The 15,825-nt window shown below is 36.4% G+C and overlaps 1 protein-coding gene across 3 annotated transcripts in view; it reads left to right on the forward strand.

The window, feature by feature from the left end:
- The window catches only part of RBM41 (RNA binding motif protein 41), a 76,369-nt gene that overhangs the window by 47,976 nt on the left and 12,568 nt on the right, over positions 1-15,825 (forward strand). For all 3 annotated transcript variants that reach the window (XM_022556682.2, XM_022556683.2, XM_022556680.2), the window contains one exon: positions 15,113-15,260. In XM_022556682.2, the coding sequence (XP_022412390.1) occupies positions 15,113-15,260 (148 nt within the window). The remainder of the gene's footprint in view (positions 1-15,112; positions 15,261-15,825) is intronic.

A 15,825-nucleotide genomic window follows, 5' to 3' on the forward strand; every position in this document is an offset into this window, starting at 1 on the left:
CACGTGCAGCAATGAAGACACAGCACAGCCAAAAAATAAATTAAAAAAAAGATTCTAGCAGTGGAGCATCCTACAAAATACCCAACCAGTACTCCTCAAAAATGTCAAGATCTTTAAGAACAAGAAAAGCCTGAGAAACTGCCACAGCCAAGAGGAGACTAAAGACATATGAAAACTAAATGTACTATGATATCCTGGATGGGATCCTGGAACAGAAAAAGGACATTAGGGAAAAACTAAGGAAATCTAAATAAACTATGGACTTTAGTTAATAATAATGTATCAATATTAATTAATTTATTTAAAGAAACGTACCATAGTAATGTAAGATGTTAATTATAGGAGATATTGGGTGTGGGGTGTATGGGAACTCTTTGTACTACTCAGTTTTTCTATAATTCTAAAACTGTTCTAAAAAATGAAGTATTTTTAAAAAATTAAACAGGTAGCTGCAGAAAATGCATACAGTATAATACCATATATATAAAGTTCAAAAAATACAAAACAACACTGTTTGTTGCAGAGGGATACCAGGAAGAGCTTCATCCTCTGTTATCACTTGGAGTTTCTGTTTTTCTCTTTCACAGAAATATTTATCTTGTTTTTGGGCCTAGCTGTATCTTTGTGTGTATCTTTGTATATATGAATATATATATATATATATGTTGTGGACATATACATACATACATACCCATGTGTATGTATGTATGTATGCATGTATGTGTGTATATTTTTGGAACAGAGAAGATGCATCCAAGCAAGAAGTGACCGAGCCACCTTGACCAGAAGTCCTCTTGATTTTTTAAAAAATGTTCATATCAAAGGGAATAATCTTAGTATGGATCTTTCCTACTTGGTGAGAAACTTGCAGTATGTTTCACATACCTCTCCCTTTCTCTGGTTATTTAATTTGGTGATGCTTTCATAATGAGTATTTCAGAGCCCAAGCTCTGCATCACCTGAAATTACTTAAGTGAATCACAAGTCAGTTATTCTATGCCCTTGCCTTTAAGATGTGAGTGTGGTTAAATGCTAAATATGTGAACATCCAGCTTCAAAGGCTTTGAGACATAAAGAGTCTACTGCTTATTGCAATGTTTAATATATTTACTCATATGTTTCAATGGTAAGTCATTTAAGCAGGCTCTGTTTTCTAGCTCTTTGCTTTTGCTGCTCCTGTCCGAATTTTTCTCAAGTTTTTTTTAAGCTATAAAGCATATAACTTATGCTAGCCAATGTGTCTCTTTTTTTTTCCTCCAGTGCAATAAAATGCACATAACCTGAGATCTACCTTTAACAAAATTTCAAGTGTACATTACAGTATTGTAAACTGTAGGCATAGTGTTGTACAGCAGATCTCTAGAACTTTTCATCTTGCATGACTGAAATTTATACCCACTGAACAGCAACTCCCTATTTCCTCATCCTCCCAGGCCCTGGAAACTACCATTCTACTTTCTGCTTCAATGACTTTGACTACTGTAGATACCATATATAAGTGAAATTTTGCAGTATTTGTTCTTCTGTGACTGGCTTATTTCACTTAGCATAGTGCCCTCGAAGTTCATCCATGTTGTAGCATATGACAAGATTTCCTTCCTTTTTTCTAGCTAAATCATATTCCACTGTATGTATATACCACACTTTTTTATTCATTCATCTGTGGTGGACATTTAGGTTGCTTCCACCTCTTGGCTGTTGTGAATAGTGCTACAGTAAACATGTGAGTTCTGATATCTCTTCAAGATTCTGATTTTAATTATTTGAATAAGTAACCAGAACTGGGATTCTTGGATCATATGGTAGTTCTATTTTTAATTTTTTGAGGAACCTCCATACTGTTCCCTGTAGGAACTGCACCATTTTCCATTCATACCAAAAGTGCACAAGGGTTCCAATTTATCCACATTCTCATCAACATTTATTTTCTGTATGTGTTCTTTGAAGAAATGCCTATTTAGGTCTTTTGCCCATTTTTTTCAAGTAGTCTTCTGCTGTGAGTTGTGGTAATTCCTTATATATTTTAGATATTAACCTCTAATCAGATATATGGTTTCCAAATATTTCTCCCATTCCGTAGGTTGCCTTTTCACTTTACTGACTGTTTCCTTTGCTGTGCAGAAGTGTTTTAGTGATGTAGTCCCACTTTATTTTTGCTTTTGTTGCCTGTGTTTCTGCTTTAATACCTAAGAAATCATTGCCAAGGCCAGTGTCATGAGGATTTTCCCCTATATTGTCTTCTGGAAGTTTTAGAGTTTCAGGTCTTATGTTTAAATCTTTAATCCACTTTGAGTTGATTTTCGTGTATGATATAAATAAGAGGCCAATTTTATACTTTTGCATGTGGATATCAACTTTTCCCAACGCCATTGGTTGAAGGGACTATCCTTTCCCCATTGTGTATTCTTGCCCCCCTTATTAATCAGTTGACTGTATATGTGTGGGTTTATTTCTGGGCTCTCTATTCTGTTCCATTAGTCTACATGTCTGTCTTTATGCCAGTATCATACTGTTTTGATTATTGTAGATTTGTAATATATTTTGAAATTGAGAAGTGTGAGGCCTCCCCAGTTTTGTTCTTACTTCTCAAGATTGCTCTGGCTATTTGGGGGTCTCTTCTGGTTCCTTATGAATTTTAGGATTGTTTTTCTATTTCTACAAAAAATAACATTGGAATTTTGATACGAATTGCATTAAATCTGTAGACCACTTTGGATAGTGTGGACATTTTAATAATATTGTCTTCTAGTGCATGAACATGGGACATCTTTGAGTTTATTTGTGTTGTCTTTAATTTCTTTGAGCAATGTTTTGTGATTTTCAATGTACAAGTCCTTCACTTCCTTGGTTAAGTTTTTCTTCAATTGAAGTATGTTTGACATACAAAAAAAGCTGCACATATTTAATGTATGCATCTTAGTGGGTTTGAAGATAAATATACAACATGAAACCATCACCAGTACAATGCCCTAAACTTAACCATCACCTCCAGGAATTTCCTCCCTCCATTTTTTCTTTTGATAAGAATATTTAACATAAGATCTATCCTTTTAACAAATTTTTAAGTATCCAATGCAGTATTGTTAACTATATATACTCTGCTGTACAATAGATCTGTAGGACTTACTCATCTTGTATAAGTGAAACTATATACCCTTTGATGAACACCTCCTCAATTACCCTTCCTCCTAGCCCCTGGTAAACACGATTCTGTTCTCTGCTTCTATGAGTTTGACTATTTTAGATTCATGATATATGTGGGTCATGTAGTATTTGTTCTTCTGTTTCTGGTTTATTTCATTTAGCATGTCTTCCAAGTTCACCTACGTTGTAGCAAATGACAAGATTTTATTCGTTTTTAAGGCTGGGTAATACCTTGTTGTATTTATACACCACATTTTCTTTTTATCCATTCATCTGTCAATAGACATTTAGGTTGTTTCCATGTCTTTGCTATTGTGAACAATGGTGCAGTGAACATGGGAACGCAGATACTTCTTCCAGATTCTGATTCCAGTTCTTTTAGATATATAGCCAGAATTGGGATTGCTGGATTATGTGGGTTCTATTTTTAATTTTTTAATGATCTTCCAACTGTTTCCCATTGTGGTTGTACAAATTTACATTTCCACCAACAGTGTACAAGGGTTAAAATTTTTCCACATCCTTACCAACACGTCTTTTTTTTTTTGCTTTTGAGTTTCAGGAATCCCTTATATATTTTAGATATTAACCCTTCATTAGATATATGATTTGAAAATACCTTCTCCCATTCTGTAGGTTGCTTTTTAACTTTTCTGATTGTTTCTTTTGCTGTGCATATTGGTTTGAATTGATGTAATGACACTTGTCTGTTTTTGCTTTTGTTGCTTGTGCTTTTCACAGCATATCTAAGAAATTATTGCCAAGGCCAGGGTCAAGATTTTTCTATGTTTTCTTCTAGGAGTTTTAGAGTTTCATGTCTTATTTTTAAGTCTTTACTTCCTTTTGAGTTGGGTTTTGTATAGGGTATAAGAGAAGCATCTAATTTCATTCTTTTGTACTGGATATCCAGTTTTCCAAACACCATTTATTAAAAAGACTATCTTTTCCCCATTGTGTATTCTTGCCCTCCTTGTCTAAGATCAGTTTATGATAAATGTGTGGTTTATTTCTAGGCCCTCTATTCTATTCCATTGGTCAATATGTCTGTTTATTTTTATGCTAGTACCTTACTGTTTTGATTACTGTAGTTTGAAATCAGGATATGTGACACATCCTACTTTGTTCTTCTTCCTCAAGATTGCTCTGTTGATTTGGGGTCTCTTGTGGTTCCATATGAATTTTAGGACTTCTTTTATTTCCATAAAATTTGTAATTGGTTTTTTTTTTTTTTTGGCTGTGTTGGGTCTTCTTTGCTGCGCACGGGCTTTCTCTAGTCGTGGCGAGCAGGGGCTACTCTTTGTTGCGGTGTGCAGGCTTCTCATTGTGGTGGCTTCTCTTGTTGCAGAGTGTGGGCTCTAGGTGCTCGGGCTTCAGTAGTTGTGGTGCAAGGGCTCTAGAGTGCAGGCTCAGTAGTTGAGGCACACAGGCTTGTCGCTCCGCAACATGTGGGATCTTCCCAGACCAGTGATCGAACCCGTGTCCCTTGCATTGGCGGGCAGATTCTTAGCCACTGCACCACCAGAGAAGTCCCTGTCACTGGGATTTTGATAACAATTGCATTGAATCTGTAGATCACTATGAGTAGTATGTACCTTTCAACAATATTAATATTTCTAATCCATGAATATGCAATGTCTTTCCATTTATTTGTGTCTTTCAATTTTTTAAAAATGTTTCTGTTTTTTTTTTTTACTGAAGTATAATTTACAATGTTGTGTTAGTTTCTGGTGTACAGCAAAGTGATTCAGTTTTATACACACACACACACACACACACACACACGTATACAGTTAGTCCCCTACATACAAACCTTCAAGTTGTGAACTTTCAGAGATGCGAACGTGTGTTCACATGTCCAGTCATGTAAGTTAGTTCACATGTCTGGCGTACATTGTCACATGCATGCATCCTCTACAAGTGATTGTGCTTTTGTGTACTTTACAGTAGTGTATAGAGTACAGTAGTACAGTATCTTTATTTTAAGCCCAGGATGTCCGGAAGCAAGCATAAAAGCAGTGGTGATGTAGCTGGTACTGCTAAGAAGTGCCAAGTGATAACAATGGAAACAAAAGTGAAAATAACTGGGAGAGTGGAGTGAGGCAAAACAATGGTAGATGTCACTTATAACATGAATCTTGCAACCATCAGCATGATTTTGGAGAACAAGGACAAGATTATGTAACATGTGAAGTCTCCTGTGCCAATGATGTCAAAAATAGTATCAAAGAAGTGTGGAAAAGTGATGGAGGAGATGGAGAAGCTTCTCAGTGTGTGGATGCAGGATCAGCATCTGCGTCGAGTCCCACTCAACTTAATGCTGATTTAAGAGAAAGCTAAAAGCCTTTATGAAGACTTGAAGAAGAAACACGGCGAAGAATCCAAGGGCGCATCTTTTAATGCCAGCCATGGCTGGTTTCATCAGTTCAAGGCTAGAGCCAACCTTCACAACATAAAAGTAAGTGGCGAGGCAATGAGTGCAGATAACAGTAGCTGCCTGGGAATCTCCTGAAATGTTTCGAGAAATTATCGATAAAGGTACGTATTTACCCAAGCAGGTTTTTAATGTGGGTGAGTCAGGACTGTACTGGAAGAGGAAGCCAGACCGAAGTTACATCAGTAAGGAGGAAAAGTTGATGCCAGGCTATAAAGCAGCAAAGGATAGGCTATCTCTGTTGTTTGGTGGCAGTGCTTCCAGCAATATGAAGCCGAAGCCTCGCTTAGTTTATCATTCAGAGAACCCAAGAGCCCTTAAAACATAGCCAAGAGCTCTCTTCCTATTGTGTGGAAGAGTAACCCCAAAGCCTGGGTTACACAGCCATTTTCCAGGACTGGTTTTTCCACCAATTTATCCCGGAGGTAGAGAAATATTGCTTGGAGGAGGATGTTCCATTCAACATTCTTTTGCTGCTCAACAATGCTCCAAGCCAACCCCCGTTCATGGACGACTTTCATCCCAACATCAAAATACAGTAGTGCATATGCCACTGAATACTACATCGCTCATCGAACCTATGAACCAGGGAGTTATAGCAACCTATAAGAAATATTATTTACATCACACTTTTGATCAGGCAGTAAAGGTGAGTGACGAATCGGAACAACTTGGCGACAATTTTGGAAGGACTGTGACATCTACAAGGCCATAAAAAACATTGACTCTGCTTGGCGTGAGGTTATGGCCGTCACCATGAATGGGGTTTGGAAGAACCTTGGCCCACAGTTTGTTCACGGTTTTCATGGATTTGAGAAGGTGGATGAGGAGTCCAAAGAGGCCTTCAGCAATGTAGTGACCCTCAACGAGCAGCTGGAGCTAGATCTGCAAGAGGACGACTTCATTGAACTCCTTGCTGTGCAGCATGAGGAGCTTACTAATGAAGACCTGGTGGAATTGGAGGCCCAGAGAAAGGACGAAGAGAGACAAGAGGAAGAAGTAACTGAAGAACCGAAAAGATTCACAATGCAGGAAATGGCAAGGGGATTTTCTTTATTTAAGGAGGCACTGTTAGTTTTTGAGGCATAGGACCCAAACGTAGAAAGGTACACAAAGGTTGCAGCAGCCGTTCAGAACGCAATCCAGTGCTACCGTGTCATCTATGATGAGAAGAAAAGAACTACTACCCAGACATCACTAGATCATTTTTTTTAAGAGGGTAGATAGAATTGAATCCAGCAAGGAACCAGAACCTGTGCCATCAACGTCAGGCGTGAGTGAAATTGCAGCTTGCCCTCCATCTCCTGTTGCTGATGATCCTTCAGCTCTGCCATCTCCCACTCCCTCTCCTTCCTCCAGTCAGTAACTCTTCTTGCCTGTTCACTCGATGCCAGCCTCTGTATGCCAGCTGTTGTACTGCACTACTGTACTTTTCAAGGTACTGTACTGTAAGGTATACAATGTTTTCTTAATTTTTTGTGTTTGTTTTTTATGTATTATTTGTGTGAAAAGTATTATAAACCTATTACAGTACAGTACTAAATAGCCAATTGTGTTAGTTGGGTACCTAGGCTAACTTTGTTGGACTTATGAACAAATTGGACTTAGAACACACTCTTGAAATGGAACTCATTCATATGTAGGGGACTTACTGTATATAATTTTTCAGATTATTTTCATTATAGTTTATTACAGGTTATTGAATATAGTTCCCTGTGCTATACAGTAGGATCTTGTTGTTTATTTTATATATAGTAGTTTCTGTCTGCTAATCCCAAACTCCTAGTTTATCCCTCCTCCCTGCCTTTCCTCTTTGGTAACCATAAGTTTGTTTTCTATGTCTGTGAGTCTATTTCTGTTCTGTAAATAAGTTCATTTTTATCATATTTTAGATTCCACATATAAGTGATGTCATATGATATTTGTCTTTGTCTGACTTTCTTCACTTAGTATGACAATCTCTAGGTCCGTCCATGTTGCAGCAAATGTCATTATTTCATTCTGTTTTGTGGCTAGGTAGTATTCCATTGTATATATATACCACATCTTTTTCCATTAATCTGTTGACGTATATTTAGGTTGCTTCCATTTCTTGGCTATTGTAAATAGTGCTGTTATGAACACTGAGGTGCATGTATCTTTTTAAATTAGAGTTTTCTCCAGATATATGCCCCGGAATGGGATTGCTGGATCGTATGGCAACTCTGTTTTTAGTTTTTTAAGGAACCTCCATAACTGTTCTCCATAGTGGTTACACCAACATACATTCCCACCAACAGAGTAAGAGGGTTTCCTTTTCTCCACACCCTCTGCAGCATTTATTATTTGTAGACTTTTTGATGATGGCCATCCCAACTGGTGTGAAGTGATACATCATTTTAGTTTTGATTTGCATTTCTCCAATAATTAGCGATGTTGAGCATCTTTTCATGTGCTTATTGGTCATCTGTATGTCTTCTTTGGTGAAATGTCTATTTAGGTCTTCTGCCTATTTTTGATTAGGTTGTTTGTTTTTTTGTTATTGAGTTTTATGAGCTGTGTGTATATTTTGAAAAGAAGCCCTTGTCAATTGCATCATTTGCAAATATTTTCTCCCAGTACATAGGTTGTCTTTTAGTTTTGTTCATGGTTTCCTTTGCTGTGTGAAAGCTGATAAGTTTGATTAGGTCCCATTTGTTTATTTTTGCTTTTATTGCTATTGCCTTGGGAGACTGACCTAAGAAAACATTGGTATGATTTATGTCAGAGAATGTTTTGCCTGTGTTCTCTTTTAGGTGTTTTATGGTATCCTGTCTTATATGTCTTTAAGCCATTTTGAGTTTATTTTTGTGTATGGCATGAGGCAGTTTTCTAACTTTATTGATTTACATGCAGCTGTCCAGCTTTCCCAACACCACTTGCTGAAGAGACTGTCTTTTCTCCATGGTATATTCTTGCCTCCTTTGTCAAAGATTAATTGATTGTAGATGTGTGTGTTTATTTCTGGGCTCTCTGTTCTGTTATATTAATCTATATGTCTGTTTTTGTGCCAGTACCACGCAGTTTTGATTACTGTAGCTTTGTAATTGTCTGAAGTCCGGGAGGGTTATGCCTCCTGCTTTGTTCTTTTTCCTCAGGATTGCTTTGTCAATTCTGGGTCTTTTATAGTTTCTTATAAATTTTAGAATTATTTGTTCTAGTCTGTGGAAAATGGCATGGGTAATTTGATAGGGATCACATTAAATCTGTAGATTGCTTGAGGTAGTATGGCCATTTTAACAATATTAATTCTTCCAATCCAAGAGCGTGGTATATCTTTACATTTCTTGAAATCATCTTCTGTTTCCTTTATCAGTGTTTTATAGATCTCAGCATAGTTTGAACTATCTGAGGTCAGGTTTATTCCTAAGTATTTGATTTTTTTGATGCAATTTTTTTTATTTATTTATTTTGTATTGAAGTAAAGTTGAGTTACAATGTTGTGTTAAATACTGCTGTACAGCAAAGTGACATATATATATATATATATACACACACACACATCCTTTTTCATACTTTTTTCTATTGTGGTTTATCACAGGATATCAAATACAGTGGGATAGGATATTTGCTATACAGTAGGACCTTGTTTATCTGTAGCTTTATCCTTTTTTTTTTACAAAGGAACTGTTTATTAACTAACATGTAATTCTACTAACTTTCTATGTCTCATGGTCATAACCACTGTCAGGGTGTTGTTAAGGCCACTGTGTCCCCTTTATGAGATCCATAAGAAGAAACTGCTGGCTCGTCTTTTTTTTTCTTTAAAACACCTTTATTGGAGTATAATTGCTTTACAATGTTGTGTTAGTTTCTGCTTTATAACAAAGTGAATCAGCTATGTGTATACATATATCCCCATATCCCCTCCCTCTTGCGTCTCCCTCCCACCCTCCCTATCCCACCCCTCTGGTGGTCACAAAGCACCGAGCTGATCTCCCTGTGCTATGCAGCTGCTTCCCACTAGCTATCTGTTTTACATTTGGTAGTGTATATATGTCCATGCCACTCTTTCACTTCATCCCAGCTTACCCTTCCCGCTCCCTGTGTCCTCAAGTCCATTCTCTACATCTGTGTCTTTATTCCTGTCCTGCCCCTAGATTCATCAGAACCTTTTTTTTTTAGATTCCATATATATGTGTTAGCATACGGTATTTGTTTTTCTCTTTCTGACTTACTTCACTCTGTATGACAGACTCTAGGTCCATCCACCTCACTACAAATAGCTCAATTTAGTTTCTTTTTATGGCTAATATTCCATTGTGTATATGTGCCACATCTTCTTTATCCATTCATCTGTTGATGGACACTTAGGTTGCTTCCATGTCCTGGCTATTGTAAATAGTGCTGCAGTGAACATTGTAGTACATGACTCTTTTTGAATTATGGTTTTCTCAGGGTATATGCTCAATAATGGGATTGCTGGGTCATACAGCAGTTCTGTTTTTAGTTTTTTAAGGAACCTCCATACTGTTCTCCCTAGTGGCCGTATCAGTTTACATTCCCACCAACAGTGCAAGAGTGTTCCCTTTTCTCCACACCCTCTCCAGCATTTATTGTTTGTAGATTTTTTGATGATGGCCATTCTGACTGGTGTGAGTTGATACGTCATTGTAGTTTTGATTTGCATTTCTCTAATGATTAGTGATGTTGATGATGTAATTTTTAAAGGGATTTTTTTAAACTTTCCCTTTCTGATATTTCATTGTTAGTATAAAGAAATTCAACAGATTTCTATATGTTAATCTTGTATCCTGCTACCTTGCTGAATTTGCTTATCAGTTCTAGTAGTTTTTGTATGGAGTCTTTAGGGTTTTCTATATATAGTATAATGTCATCTGCATATAATGACAATTTTACCTCTTCCCTTCCAATTTTGATACCTTTTATTTCTTTTTACTGTCTGATTTCTGTGGCTAGGACTTCCAGTCCTATGTTGAATAGAAGTGGTGAAAGTGGTCATCATTGTCTTGTTCCAGATTTTAGTAGGAAGGCTTTTCACTGTTAAGTATTATGTTGACTGTGGGTTTGTCATAAATAGCTTTTCTTATGTTGAGATATGTTCGCTCTGTACCCACTTTGATAAGAGTTTTTATCATGAATTGATGTTGAATTTTATCAAATGCTTTTTCTGCATCTGTTGAGATGATCGTGTGTTTTTTGTCTTTTCTTTTGTTGATGTGGTGTATCACATTGATTAATTTGCATATGTTGAACCATCCTTGTGACCCTTAGATGAATCCAACTTGATCATGGTGTATGATCCTTTTTTTTTTTTTTTCGGTACGCGGGCCTCTCACCGCTGTGGCCTCCCCCATCATGGAGCACAGGCTCCGGACGCGCAGGCCCAGCGGCCATGGCCAATGGACCCAATCGCTCCGCGGCATGTGGGATCCCCCCGGACCGGGGCACGAACCCACGTCCCCTGCATCGGCAGGCGGACCCTCAACCACTGCGCCACCAGGGAAGCCTGTATGATCCTTTTTATGTGTTGTTGGATTTGGTTTGCTAATATTTTGTTGAGAATTTTTTGCATCTATGTTCATCAAAGATATTGGCCTGTAATTTTCTTTTATGGTAGTGTCTTTGTCTGGATTTGGTATCAGGATGATGGTTTCTTCATAGAATGACTTTGGTAGTGTTCCCTACTCTTCAGTCTTTTGGAAGAGTTTGAGAAGGATTGATATAAGTTCTTCTTTGTATGTTTGGTAGAATTCCCCAGTGAAGACAACCAGTCCTGGACTTCTTTTTTAGGGAGTTTTTTTAAATTACAGATTCTATTTCACTTCTAGTGATTGGTCTGTTCAAACTATCTATTTATTTTTGATTCAGGTTTGGTGGACTGTATGTGTCTAGAAACTTGTCTGTTTCTTCTAGGTTGTCCAATCTGTTGGCATATAATTGTTTATAATATTCTCTTATGGTTTTTTTGTATTTCTGCAGTATCAGTTGTGATTTCTCCTCATTTATTTGGGTTCTCTCTCTTTTCTCATTGAGCCTGACCAGAGGTTTGTCAGTTTTGTTTACATTTTCAGAAAAACAGCTCTTGGCTTATTGATTTTTTCTCTTGTTTTTTGATATCTATTTTATTTATTTCCTCCCTGATCTTTATTATTTCCTTCCTTCTGCTGACTTTAGGTTTTGTTTGTTCTTCTTTTTCTAATTCTTTTAGGTGGTAGGTTAGGTTGTTTATTTGAGATTTTTCTTGTTTTTGAGGAAGGGATTTATCACTATGAAGTTCCCTCTTTGGACTGCTTTTGCTGCATTCCATAGATTTTGTATGGTTGTGTTTTCATTGTCATTTGTCTCAAGGTATTTTTTAACTTCCTCTTCGATTTCATTGTTTTTGACCTATTGCTTTTTTAGTAGCATGTTTCATCTCCATGTAATCATTTTTTTTCTCGTTTCTCTTTCTGTGGTTGATTTCTAGTTTCATGCTGTTGTGGTCAGAAAAGATGCTTGAAATAATCCCTGGCCTCTTAAATTTGTTGAGGCTTGTTTTGTGTCCTAGTATGTGGTCTGTCCTAGAGAATGTTCCAGTGTGCACTTGAAAAGAATGTGTATTCTGGTTGTTGTTGTTGTTTTGTTTGATTTGGTGGTTTTTGTTTTTGTTTCTTTTGGATGCAATGTCCTGAAAATATCAATTAAGTCTGTCTGTTCTGTTGTGTCATTTTGTTGCCTTACTGATTTTCTGTCTGGAATATCTGTCCATTGATGTCTTTTGAGATGATTTGTGATTTTTATCCTTCATTCTGTTAATGTGTTGTATCTTATTGACTGATTTTCATATGTTGAACCATCCTTGCATCACAGGGATAAATCCCATTTGGTCATGATGTGTGATCCTTTAAATGTGCTTTTGAATTCAGTTTACTAGTTTTCTGTTAAGGATTTTTGCATCTGTATTCATCAGGGATATTGGCCTGTAGTTTTCTTTTCTTGTTATGTCTTTTTCTGCTTTTGGTCAGGGTAATGATAGCCTCATAAAATTAGTTTGGGAGTGTTTCCTCCTCTTCAGTTTTTTGAAAGTGTTTGAGGAGGATTGGTATTAATTCTTCTTTAAATGTTAGGTAGAATTCACCTGTGAAGCCATCTGGTCCTGAGCTTTTCTTTGTTGATTACTGAATCAATTTTATTGCTAGTTATATATCTATTCAGATTTTCTATTTCTTCATGATTTTGTCTTGGTAGGTTTTATGTTTCTAGGAATTTATCCTTTTTTCTAGGTTATCCAATTTGTTGGCATATAATTATCAGAGTAGTCTCTCATAATTCTTTTTTATTTCTGTGGCATCCATTGTAATGACTCCTCTTTCACAGCTAATTTTATTTGAGTCTTCTTTTTTTCTTAGCCTAACTAAAGGTAGTCAATTTTGTTGATCTTTTTAAAAAAACAGCTCTTAGTTTGGTTGATTTTTTTCTATGATTTTTCTAATCTCTATTTCATTTATTTCTGTTCTAATCTTTATTATTTCCCTCTGATAACTTTGAGCTTAGTTTATTCTGTTTTTTCTAGTTCCTTGAAGTATAGAGTTAAGTTGTTTGAGAGCTTTCTCCTCTTTTAATTTAGGCACTTAAGGCTATAAAATTCCCTCTTAGCATTGATCTTGCTGCATCCAATAAATTTTGGTATATTATGGTTTCATATTCATTTGTCTCAAGGTATTTTCTAATTTCCCTTTTGATTTCTTCTTTGACCCATTAGTTGTTCTAGAGTATTTTTGTTTAGTTTCCACAAATTTGTGAATTTTCTAGTTTTTCTTCTGCTATTGAAAGTGAGGTATTGAAATCTCCTAGTAATATTGTGTTGCTTTCTGTTTCTTCCTTCAGTTTTCTCAATGTTTGCTTCATATATTTAGGTGCTCTGATGTTGGATGTATATATATTTATAGTAGTTATATCTTCCTGGTGAAATTGACCTTTTTATCATTATGTAATATCCTTTTTTGTTTCCTTTGAAAGTTTTTGACTTAAAGTTTATTTTATCTTATATAAGCATGGCCAACCCTGCTCTTTTTTGGTTACAACTTGCATGGAATTTATTTTTCTATCCTTTCATTTTCAGCCTATGTATGGCCTTAAATCTAAAGTGAGTTTCTTGCAGACAGCACATAGTCAGATCTTGGTTTTTATTTGTTCAGCCACTCTATGTCTTTGATTAGGGAGTTTAATCCATTTATAGGTAAAGTAATTATTGATAGGGAGGACTTACTATTGCCATTTATTAGTTGTTTTCTGTATTGTAGCTCTTTTGTTGCTCTTTTTCTTTCTTGAGGTCCTCCTTTGTATTTCAGTGAATTTTTGGTAGTGAAGTGCTTTTTTCCTTTCTCATTTTCTTTTGTGTATCCTCTATAGGTATTTTCTTTATAATTACAATGGAACTTACCCAGAACATCTTATAACAATCTATTTTAAGCCGATAAGAACTAAGTTCAATCACACTTAAGAGCTCTTTTTTGTTTTCTTGAATATTTCTTTTTTTTATAGCATCCCATTCGTAATAGATGGAATATTTTCTCTTATTTCTCTGAGGGTATTAGTGATGGCTTTTTGAAGTGTTTTTTTTTGTCCTTGCATAGTTTCTGTTTTCTCCCATTTGCTTTCATTTCTTTGTTTGCTCTGTTCTCTTTCACATTAGAGGCTTTTCTCAGATGCCTGATAATCTGTGCTCATATTTATGAGTAGGGGCCAAAAACAGATTGGAAGCTCTGAGCAAATGAGTGATCCTTATTGACTTTGAGCTTCACTTAAAGTCATCTGGCTCGTCCATTTCTTGGAGAAATTCCACATCCAAAACCAGCATTTTTAGATCTTTCTTCTTGGGGTAATCAGATTCTCCAGAGAAGACTTCAGAACTCTTGCATGGGAGGGTACCACCAGCATTGTGGGAGCCTAATGGGAGGAAGTGTTTGGGGTATCTTCATCATTCAGAATGCATTATTTCTCTTAATCTCCTAGTTTTTAGGAACAGTATTCTCATCCTCAGCTGTATCTAGCTCTCCCTGTGTTCAGAGAATGAACCTCCAGTATTCACCAAGATTGGGAGTGGTCTTTACCCAGTAGCATATTATAGGGGAGGTGTTTAAAGATCTAACCTATTTTTAAAGAGTTTTCAACCTACCCACCTTATCTTAACCCCAGCTCTTTACATCCATTTCCAGAGACACCTGAATATATCAGTTCCTAAAATGTTTGAGGATTCTTAGGTATAGATTGGGTTAGTTCCTGGCTTTCCCCACTGCTGGTTTAAGATTCAGCTTTCTTGAGTACACTCGTTCAGTTATTTTCCAGCTTCCAGAATATTGTTGCTATTGCCTCCTTTCCTTGTTCTTCCTTACCTTGTCAGTTTGTATTAAAAAAAAGTCTCTATAGTTTTTGGAGAGTTTTCTGGAGGGATTGAAATTAGATGCATGTGTTCAATCCACCATCTTTATCTGAAACTAACTAATTCCTACCACAATTAAATAGTTGCCTTACCTCCCTAATGTGTTATTTCTGGTGATCCTTGGTTTATATTAGGTGTTATACCTGAAGAACCTTAGCCCTCGGGTGACCGAAAGAGATCTTGTCTCATTATTCGCTCGGTTCCAGGAGAAGAAAGGACCTCCAATTCAATTCCGAATGATGACTGGACGAATGAGAGGGCAGGCTTTTATCACTTTTCCCAGTAAGTAGCTTCATCTGGATAATTACTCAGTTGTAGCATAAGTTCATTAGTGACTACTTATCCCCTCTCTTGTTTAGATATAGCGCTTTGATATCTCTACAGCACATGAGAAGTATGTGCTTGGCCAAGCACATGGGAGGAAGGGAAGAGAACTAAGGAAAACATGTTTTTAATTTTTCTCTACTTTCCCTTCTGTGCTTCCTCTCCTCCTTTGACAGTGCATGACCACTTTACACCTTTGTCCTCACTTTTCCTCAGTTTTGGCACTTCCTACTCACGCCATCAAAATTTACTTTCCCTTTGCTGAAAATAGTATTTCTAGTCCAAGTTATAATTATGTTAATTATTAATATATTGGTATTCTGATCAGAACACTCGTACTTGCATTATGTCCTATTCCTTTAGGACTAAGAGACTGCAAGATATTATGCTATTATGCTATATTATGCTAATTCATTAGTAATTCATAATTAACTAGTAGGTGATATATTCTTTTAACTGTTGTTTGCATCTTAATACATGATTTCAGTATCCTAAGCCAAAGGGAGAAATAATACAGGTATAT

This window comes from Delphinapterus leucas, chromosome X (genome assembly GCF_059928025.1).
Source record: "Delphinapterus leucas isolate spDelLeu-1000000601 "Yukka" chromosome X, BTC_Dleu_Yukka2, whole genome shotgun sequence".
NCBI classification, from domain to species: domain Eukaryota; kingdom Metazoa; phylum Chordata; class Mammalia; order Artiodactyla; family Monodontidae; genus Delphinapterus; species Delphinapterus leucas.